The sequence below is a fragment of the Xenopus laevis genome, chromosome 9_10L, assembly GCF_017654675.1.
Source record: "Xenopus laevis strain J_2021 chromosome 9_10L, Xenopus_laevis_v10.1, whole genome shotgun sequence".
Taxonomy (NCBI): domain Eukaryota; kingdom Metazoa; phylum Chordata; class Amphibia; order Anura; family Pipidae; genus Xenopus; species Xenopus laevis.
Genome location: NC_054387.1, coordinates 135329530 through 135339228, shown reverse-complemented (window position 1 = coordinate 135339228; position 9699 = coordinate 135329530). Strand labels below are relative to the sequence as shown.

At 47.5% G+C, this 9699-nt stretch overlaps 2 protein-coding genes and 1 non-coding gene across 4 annotated transcripts in view; 1 reads left to right on the top strand and 2 right to left on the bottom strand.

Annotated features, from left to right (window-relative positions):
• Positions 1 to 3585: 3585 nt before the first annotated feature.
• Positions 3586 to 3658, bottom strand: trnak-uuu. Its single transcript has one exon. It is a non-coding gene; the product is annotated as a tRNA-Lys (tRNA).
• A 50-nt stretch (positions 3659 to 3708) lies between these two features.
• LOC108703930 (keratin-associated protein 5-2) lies at positions 3709 to 9538 on the bottom strand. Of its 2 annotated transcripts, none has more exons than XM_041576108.1 (5): positions 9424 to 9538; positions 7311 to 7337; positions 6363 to 6503; positions 6091 to 6237; positions 3709 to 5043 (listed from the first exon to the last, which is right to left on the bottom strand). In XM_041576108.1, exons 2-5 carry the CDS (start codon positions 7314 to 7316, stop codon positions 4933 to 4935), a joined length of 405 nt encoding a protein of 134 aa, XP_041432042.1. In that variant the 5' UTR covers positions 7317 to 7337; positions 9424 to 9538; the 3' UTR covers positions 3709 to 4932. The 2 variants fall into 2 exon arrangements, with proteins under 2 accessions (XP_041432042.1, XP_041432041.1); XM_041576107.1 differs by having other exon boundaries at positions 9387 to 9486.
• Positions 9468 to 9699, top strand: part of tlcd3b.L (TLC domain containing 3B L homeolog) — a 37695-nt gene continuing 37463 nt past the window's right edge. The window contains exon 1 of the mRNA XM_041576106.1: positions 9468 to 9608. Coding sequence (XP_041432040.1) covers positions 9508 to 9608 — 101 coding nt within the window. The 5' untranslated portion in view covers positions 9468 to 9507. The remainder of the gene's footprint in view (positions 9609 to 9699) is intronic.

Here is a 9699-nt window from a genome sequence, read left to right as displayed (position 1 = left end):
AGCTCTGAGTGCCCCCTCAATGCCTTGGTAAGGTTTATAAAGCCTCCCCCATGGAATGCTGGGTATTTGTGTCTGACCTTCAGGGACAACCCCTGACCTTTCCCATTGGGTGTAAATATAGCAGTGCTGCCCCCGGTATGTGTAACTGGATAGAGACTGACATTCACCAGCCCTCTGGCATCTTCCTCAAGGTTACTGACAGCAGCCGACTGCCACCTACTCACTGCCATCCCACTGTGCCACCTACTCACTGCCACTTCACTGTGCCACCTATTCACTGCCACCCACTGTGCCACCTACTCACTGCCATCCCACTGTGCCACCTACTCACTGCCACCCCACTGTGCCACCTACTCACTGCCATCCCACTGTGCCACCTACTCACTGCCACCTACTGTGCCACCTAATCACTGCCATCCCTGTGCCACCTATTCACTGCCACCCCACTGTGCCACCTACTCACTGCCACCTTCTGTGCCACCTAGTCACTGCCACCCCACTGTGCCACCTACTCACTGCCATCCCTGTGCCACCTAATCACTGCCATCCCACTGTGCCACCTACTCACTGCCATCCCACTGTGCCACCTTAACCCCTTGTTTCCTATGCCCATCCTTGCAGGATCCATTACTGATCTTTGCTGATCAACTACATCTACAACTACATCTCCACATGCCAAATATAGTCATGTGCCCAGCCCACGGCTTTGCCCACAGCTTAGGTGGGTTCAGGTTGAAATGTGGGCAACTATTGTGGGGTTGGGTCAGATAGGGGAAGTGCACCCCTCCTCTGTTTCCAAAAATTCCCTGTCTCAGAACCAGAGGCACATGCAGAGAGGGAACATGAGGGTCATACAGTGCCAACATTTTGTGGGTAAGGGTTGGGTATCAGTTAAGATTTGGGGGGTTAAGTGCTCCTATTATTTAAAAGAACTGATGTTTCGGGGGTACATGGTGCAGGTATCCCCGTCGCACTTCAAGCTGGGCACATGCACAGTACAGGAATCTGGGAAACAGGACTGTGCTGCACATACAGGGGGGTACCTGGTGGCAGTTAAGAAGATGGCAGTATGTACCCAAGGCCAGTGGACCTGAACTATCTATGAGGGGATAGGTTAGTGATTATAGTCGCTGGGGGTAACTACCAAACTGGCACCTATCCAGTGATTTTACTTCTCATATGAGACCCAACACTGGGCACCCTCTCAACAGTTAGTACTTGAGTCTATATGTGGCCCAGTTACACTGAGGGTGATGGGAGTTGACAGTAAGAATATCATAGCAGGGAGGTCACATGAAGAACAGACAGATGTGGGACAAAAGTGTTTGTAGCCCGTGACATACGGAGACAGGAGACAGTGGGGTATTTTAGGATGAAGAGGAACATCTTTATGAGCAACAGCTGAGTTACCAACCCGGGGCTTTCGGATACATTCACATACAGGAGATTATTTCTGTTGCAGTCACTACGTGTCACCAAATGGCAAATTAACTGCATCAACAACTGTCCTGCCATCTATTTCCTACCCTGCTGCCCTTCATCCTGCCCTATCATCTATTTCTTTTACTGCCCATCCTGCCCGGTCATCTTCATCTTGCCCTGATGCCTTCATCCTGCCCTGCCACCTCCATCCTGCCCTGTCACCTTTATCTTGCCCCTATGTCTTCATCATGCCCTGCCACCTCCACCCTGCCCTGTCATCTCCTTCTTTTCCTGCCCACCCTGCCCTGTCATCTTATCTTGCCCTGATGTCTTCATTCTGCCCTGCCACCTCCAACCTGCCCTGCCACCTCCATCCTGTCCAGTCATCTTCATCCTGCCCTGATGGCTTCATCCTGCCCTGCCACCTCCATACTGCACTGTCATCTTCATCTTGCCCCAATGTCTTCATCCTGCCCTGCCACCTCCATACTGCACTGTCATCTTCATCTTGCCCCAATGTCTTCATCCTGCCCTGTCATCTTCATCTTGCCCTGTCACCTTCATCTTGCTCCGATGTCTTCATCTTGCCTTGTCATCTTCATCTTGCCCCAATGTCTTCATCCTGCCCTGTCATCTTCATCTTGCCCTGTCACCTTCATCTTGCCCCAATGTCTTCATCTTGCCCTGTCATCTTCATCTTGCCCCAATGTCTTCATCTTGCCTTGTCATCTTCATCCTGCCCAGTCATCTTCCTCTTGCCCCAATGTCTTCATCCTGCCCTGTCATCTTGCCCTGATGTCTTCATCCTGCCTTGTCATCTTCATCTTGCCCGATGTCTTCATCCTGCCCTGTCATCTTCATCTTGCCCTGATGTCATCTTGCCCTGTCATGTTCATCTTGCCCCAATGTCTTCATCCTGCCTTGTCATCTTCATCTTGCCCTGTCATCGTCATCTTGCTCCGATGTCTTCATCTTACCCTGATGTGTTCATCTTGCCTTGTCTTCTTCATCTTGCCCTGATGTCTTTGTCTTGCCCTGCCATCTCCATCATGCCCTAATGTCTTTATATTTTTCCATTGTCTCATTGTGTACAGTCTCCAGCATGCCCTACTATACTACTATACAGGAGCAGAGCAGTTGCTCTTGTTTAAAGCCCCTAAAGGGAGTTCTTCTCCAAATGGTTGAAATCATCAAGCATGGCTGAGAAAACCTGTATATACATGGCCAGATTTAAGTTAACCTATAAATTAACTGTTAGTATGACACACAGTGATTCTGGTTGCTAGGGTCAAACAGGCCTAGACTGGCAATCTGTGGGTTCTGGCAAATGCCAGAGGGGCTGCTGTAAATTGCCATAGAGACACTATGTATTGGTCTAGTGGGGGCAGTTATTGGCTTATGTGTACCTGAAATGCCAGGGTCTATTTTAATTCCCAGTCCAGACCTGGGGTTAAATTATCTTGAGTAACCAGGTAGCCGCATACAGGAAGATGAATAGGAGAAGGCCTGGATAGAAAGATAAGTAATATCAAGTGACAATAATAATGATAACACTGCAGTCTCCTAGATCAATAGCATGGCAGCTGCAGGGTCAGTGACCCCCAACAAGCAGATAGCATTTTAAACTGCAAGCTGGAAAAGATGCTAAGAATAGGCCACTCTTATACTAAGAGTTAACTTAAAGGTCAACTGCCCTTGTATGGGGAATGTCACCCAGCCCCAGCAGGTATTCTAAAAGAAGTGTATTGGATATAGCACAACAGAACCCTTTCACTGCCACAGGACATCTGACTGACACAACCCTCTCACTGGGCAGAGCACTATGAGCCCTTTCCCCTTTAACAGCCGTGCCTATAATGATAATGCTGTATAGGAAGTGCCAGCAGCTACAGAGTAAATGCAAAATGGATTGGCTCCTGCTGCATGGCCTGATCTGCTTACTGCGACTTTAGGGGGTTCTCCACAGCGCCACCTGCAAGGCCAATGACTGAACTGCACAGTCTCCGTAGCTTTAATTGTCTGCCTCTATCCTTCATGCTAACAAACACAGAAAGAACAGTTAAAAAGGCTGAAATGAGAACATAAATGGTCATATGCAGTTACTGAACAAATATTGTTGTTTTTCCCCACAAATGCAAGAAAATAAAATATAAAAGCAGGAGCCGCCCGAACAGGGACTTGAACCCTGGACCCTCAGATTAAAAGTCTGATGCTCTACCGACTGAGCTATCCGGGCTCCATAGCTGTATTCTGTTCTGATGCCTATATATCATAGCTCCACTCATATTGTTATAGTAATGCTGCTACGGACAATACCAAGGCCTTTATTTACTAATTTCACACTAAAACACATACATTAGTCCCCAAGCTCTCTAGCCCCTCCCATAAGCCTTAAGGTGGCCATAGACTCAAAGATCCGCTCGTTTGGCGACATCGCCAAACGAGCGGATCTTTCCCCGATATGCCACTAACGGCAGGGCTATATCGGGGGTAGTTCGAACGTTCGGCCGCATGGCCGAACGATCGAATTACGATGCGCCAAGGGGCTCCAACGGGTCGGTCGGTTTAAAATCAAACCTTCCCGATTGATATCGTGGCCAGATATCGATCAGGAAGACCCGTCGGAAGCCCCCATACAAGGGCAGATAAGCTGTCAAATTGGTCCAAACGACCGATATCGGCAGCTTTATCTGCCTGTGTATGGCCACCATTACCAAGCGTTTGATTGGCTGGGAGGAGTAGCTGAGCATTTGGATGGGACGGCAGAATGCAGGCATCCCATGTGTATGGCACATTTATTGATATAGTAAAAGTCAAAACAAACAAAATCATATTTGCCCAATGGCCACTACCCGTGACAGATACAGATATGTGGCCCTAAAGCATTTTTCAGAAAAATGTGTTCACTTAATTCACTTCTGCCCATGCATGAGCATTGCATTGCCGCAAAAAAATGCCTGTACTCTCAAATGAGTGAAAAAAATGTTGTCTCATATTGACTTCTATGCATTTGGCATTTGCATCTGCGTTGATCTTAATATACATAAGGGTATAGAATCCCAGATCCCAGAAAATGATCCCATAACAAAAGACACTTCAGTTACAAATTAAATGTTCAAAAATGTTATTTACAGCCTATAATATAAAAATAGATTTAAAGAAATACACAAAATACTTTCAACATGTGAGAAACACAAGTACATTCATATTAATGGCAACAGAAGAGTTAAAATAAGAAAAGGCATTGGGGGGGGGGTGTAGAAGTATAAATGGGACAACTGGTTTTGCCCCAAGGCATATACTTTGTAGCGAAGTGCAATAATCGCCCCATGCCTCTGAACTACTTCGTTTGGCTAGCAAAGGATGCTGGGAAAAGAAGGCATTGTATCCCTGGTCCTGTAGTGTGAGGACCACTACCAGTCTCCCGATTGTCACAAATTTCTCTTGTGCCCCAGATAAAGGCAAAATGGGGAATGCAGCTTCTTATCCATGGGAGGCAAATGCTGAGGATCAGTGCAGTCTGATCTCACAACACATGCAGTTGATGGTGCTGCAGTCGGGGGGCTGGCACATGCAGGCAAAGTCACACAGGGGGCAACAGGAGAAGCAGCCGTCACAATTCTGTGGGACAAACAGGAATAGTGAGCAAAGGTCCAGATCCTTTAGAAACTACAGTCACTGGAATCCTACAGCACAACAATATTCTGCACTATTATGTACTGCAGTTTTATCTGCTTTAAGACAGCGCAGAGGCCAAGGGGAATCTACTAAGGAGACAGACCTGACAGTCAGGTTATGGGATTCCCTACCAAGAGAGGGGGAATGAGTGATTCATTGGTGGGGAGGAAAGGAGATCTCACCACCATAAGCATAGGAAGGGGTTCTTTACTGTAAGGACAGTCAGATTATGGGATTCCCTACCAAGAGAGAGGGAATGAGTGATTCATTGGTGGGAGGAAAGGAGATCTCACCACCATCAGCATAGGAAGGGGTTCTTTACTGTAAGGACAGTCAGGTTATGGGATTCCCCACCAAGAGAGGGGGAATGAGTGATTCATTGGTGGGGAGGAAAGGAGATCTCACCATCAGCATAGGAAGGGGTTCTTTACTGTAAGGAAAGTCAGGTTATGGGATTCCCTACCAAGAGAGGGGGAATGAGTGATTCATTGGTGGAGAGGAAAGGAGATCTCACCATCAGCATAGGAAGGGGTTCTTTACTGTAAGGACAGTCAGGTTATAGGATTCCCTACCAAGAGAGGGGGAATGAGTGATTCATTGGCGGGGAGGAAAGGAAATTTCACCATCAGCATAGGAAGGGGTTCTTTACTGTAAGGACAGTCAGGTTATGGGATTCCCTACCAAGAGAGGGGGGAATGAGTGATTCATTGGTGGGGAGGAAAGGAGATTTCACCATCAGCATACAAAGGGGTTCTTTGCTGTAAGGCAGTCAGGTTATGGCATTCCCTACCAAGAGAGGGGTGTGATTCATTGGCCAGGAGAAGCTATGGTATCAGTGAGTTGCACATGTGATATATATTATTAGCTATTGTCAGAGTGATGTGGTGCCTGTATCCACTACTAGCTTGAAGTTGTTATTGGTTACATAGAGAAGCCACTAATATAACCACGCCTCTAATAATACCCATTAGTCTAACTAACTTCACGTACCGGTTTGCTTGGGCAGCAGGTATCCATACAGCGTGTGATAGAGGGCACTCTGCAGTCACATGACTGGGCACAGCTCACGCACATGTCACATACCCCAAATGCACCCACTAACTGCCAACCCAAACATGTGGGACAGCATCCACGGGCCTGTAGAACACAAAGGAGAAGAGATGAGGGGTTTAACTTTATACTTGTGTTCAGCTAACACTGCCCCCCAGAACAGGAACAGACTGGGGAGATCCATGAGACAGACTATTTACTGGGGAACTTACCCGCAGGCACTGGTGCATTAGCAGAAGGATGAGGAGTACAACGAGATATAAAGAGACAGCCAGGAACACAGCGGCTGGGAGAGGGATGCGCAGATCAGACAGGGGGGCTGTGCTGGCCGACACCGTGGGGAAGGTGAGAGCCTGGAATAGGGAAGATCATGTGATGCGTTAACCAATCAGCAATGTCACACAGATCATAGAGTCACCCCTGAGTGCAATTGGGGAAATAACGGGGCAAGGCAACAGGGAAAGAAAGAGGGGGAAATAAGGGCAGTACAATAGAGAAAGGAAGTAGGGAAACTGGGACAGGGCAATAAGTAATGAAGTAGGGAAACTGGGGCAGGGCAATAAGTAAAGGAAGTAGGGAAACTGGGGTAGGGCAATAAGTAAAGAAGTAGGGAAACTGGGACAGGGCAATAAGTAAAGAAGTAGGGAAACTGGGGCAGGGCAATAAGTAATGAAGTAGGGAAATTGGGACAGGGCAATAAGTAATGAAGTAGGGAAACTGGGGCAGCGCAATAAGTAAAGGAAGTAGGGAAACTGGGGCAGGGCAATAAGTAAAGAAGTAGGGAAACTGGGACAGGGCAATAAGTAAAGAAGTAGGGAAACTGGGGCAGGGCAATAAGTAAAGAAGTAGGGAAACTGGGGCAGGGCAATAAGGAAAGGAAGTGAGGAAATGAGGGTAGTGCAAAAGGGGAAGGAAGTGGGAAACCAGAGAGTCAGAAAGACTACCTGCAGGGCGAGACAGATAGGGAAAGCATCCAATGATAATCACACCCCACAGGGGAGGGCAGACAGTGATATAGACAGTCCACAGGGTGACACAATAGACAGGATGAGACAGGCAGTGACAGAGACATCCAATAGAGTGAGATAGAAAGACAGGGGGAGAGGGGCAGTGAAAGAGACATCCCACACAGTGAGAGATGATCCCACAGTCAAACTCACAGCCATCAATTCCAAGATGTCTCCTTGCTGAAAAGAGAGAGAGTTTTATCAATTAATAGTACTGAGAATCCCAAATGATATGCCCCTAATACTGCCCCTCTAGTCTACCCATATCCATTGGCCAATGTACCCTGCACCCAGAACTTCCATCTCTAGAATAGAAAGTATTGGTAAACATGGTACTTAGTTGGGGGGGGGGCACTTACTGAAATGATGTAATACAGGCAACTCTCCTTTATCCTACCTAATACTAATACCCCAGTCCCACTAACTCCTTCCTCTTATGCTCTGCACTAATACCCCAGTCCCACTAACTCCTTCCTCTTATACTCTGCACTAATACCCCAGTCCCACTAACTCCTTCCTCTTATACCCTGCACTAATACCCCAGTCCCACTAACTCCTTCCTCTTATGCTCTGCACTAATACCCCAGTCCCACTAACTCCTTCCTCTTATACTCTGCACTAATACCCCAGTCCACTAACTCCTTCCTTTTTATACCCTGCACTAATACCCCCAGTCCCACTAACTCCTTCCTCTTATGCTCTGCACTAATACCCCAGTCCCACTAACTCCTTCCTCTTATACCCTGCACTAATACCCCAGTCCCACTAACTCCTTCCTCTTATGCTCTGCACTAATACCCCAGTCCCACTAACTCCTTCCTCTTATACTCTGCACTAATACCCCAGTCCCACTAACTCCTTCCTCTTATACCCTGCACTAATACCCCAGTCCCACTAACTCCTTCCTCTTATACTCTGCACTAATACCCCAGTCCCACTAACTCCTTCCTCTTATAATCTGCACTAATACCCCAGTCCCACTAACTCCTTCCTCTTATACCCTGCACTAATACCCCAGTCCACTAACTCCTTCCTCTTATACCCTGCACTAATACCCCAGTCCCACTAACTCCTTCCTCTTATACTCTGCACTAATACCCCAGTCCCACTAACTCCTTCCTCTTATACCCTGCACTAATACCCCAGTCCCACTAACTCCTTCCTCTTATGCTCTGCACTAATACCCCAGTCCCACTAACTCCTTCCTCTTATACTCTGCACTAATACCCCAGTCCCACTAACTCCTTCCTTTTATACCCTGCACTAATACCCCAGTCCCACTAACTCCTTCCTCTTATACCCTGCACTAATACCCCAGTCCCACTAACTCCTTCCTCTTATACTCTGCACTAATACCCCAGTCCCACTAACTCCTTCCTCTTATAATCTGCACTAATACCCCAGTCCCACTAACTCCTTCCTCTTATACCCTGCACTAATACCCCAGTCCCACTAACTCCTTCCTCTTATACCCTGCACTAATACCCAGTCCCACTAACTCCTTCCTCTTATACCCTGCACTAATACCCCCAGTCCCACTAACTCCTTCCTCTTATACTCTGCACTAATACCCAGTCCCACTAACTCCTTCCTCTTATGCTCTGCACTAATACCCCAGTCCCACTAACTCCTTCCTCTTATACCCTGCACTAATACCCCAGTCCCACTAACTCTTCCTCTTATACCCTGCACTAATACCCCAGTCCCCACTAACTCCTTCCTCTTATAATCTGCACTAATACCCCAGTCCCACTAACTCCTTCCTCTTATACCCTGCACTAATACCCCAGTCCCACTAACTCCTTCCTCTTATACCCTGCACTAATACCCCAGTCCCACTAACTCCTTCCTCTTATACCCTGCACTAATACCCCAGTCCCACTAACTCCTTCCTCTTATACCCTGCACTAATACCCCAGTCCCACTAACTCCTTCCTCTTATACTCTGCACTAATACCCCAGTCCCACTAACTCCTTCCTCTTATACTCTGCACTAATACCCCAGTCCCACTAACTCCTTCCTCTTATGCTCTGCACTAATACCCCACTAATACCCCTGGAATGTCCCTCGCTATAAGGCCATTAACACTCCCCTCAGTAATTCCCATGTCACACAGTGAACTAATGAATCCTCACTAATTATTCCATAATCCCCATGAGCTCGTGCCCCACTAATGCCGCTTGTAATTGATCTTAATCTTATCTCGTGTTTTAAAATAACAAAAGTACCTCAATAATCCCCCAGTACAATACCCGAGCCGCTCACTTTCTGCAGATTTTCCTCTCACGTATCGCGGGACTTTGGAAGGCGTCCTTCCGTTCCCATGGAGATGGACTAGACGCTGCTTGGATGGTAGCCCCGAAGGAAAAAACATGTCCTGTGTGTCCAGCGCGAACTCTTGGGAAGCGGGAAGGAGCTAGTCTCAGTCACGTGTCAAGGAAAGTGCGCCTGTAGGTACTTAATTCTGTGAATGGGAAACTTTGTCTGTGTCAGGGAGAATAATATTGTGATTGAGGGAGACTAATACTGTGACTGGGGGAG

Excerpts from the sequence above, each read along its gene's own strand:
- LOC108703930 (XM_041576108.1), bottom strand. Across the intron at positions 6,238-6,362 it reads TAATGCACCAGTGCCTGCGG|GCCCGTGGATGCTGTCCCAC; the intron begins GTAAGTTCCCCA and ends TGTGTTCTACAG. Across the intron at positions 5,044-6,090 it reads CCTGCTGCCCAAGCAAACCG|AATTGTGACGGCTGCTTCTC; the intron begins GTACGTGAAGTT and ends TTTGTCCCACAG.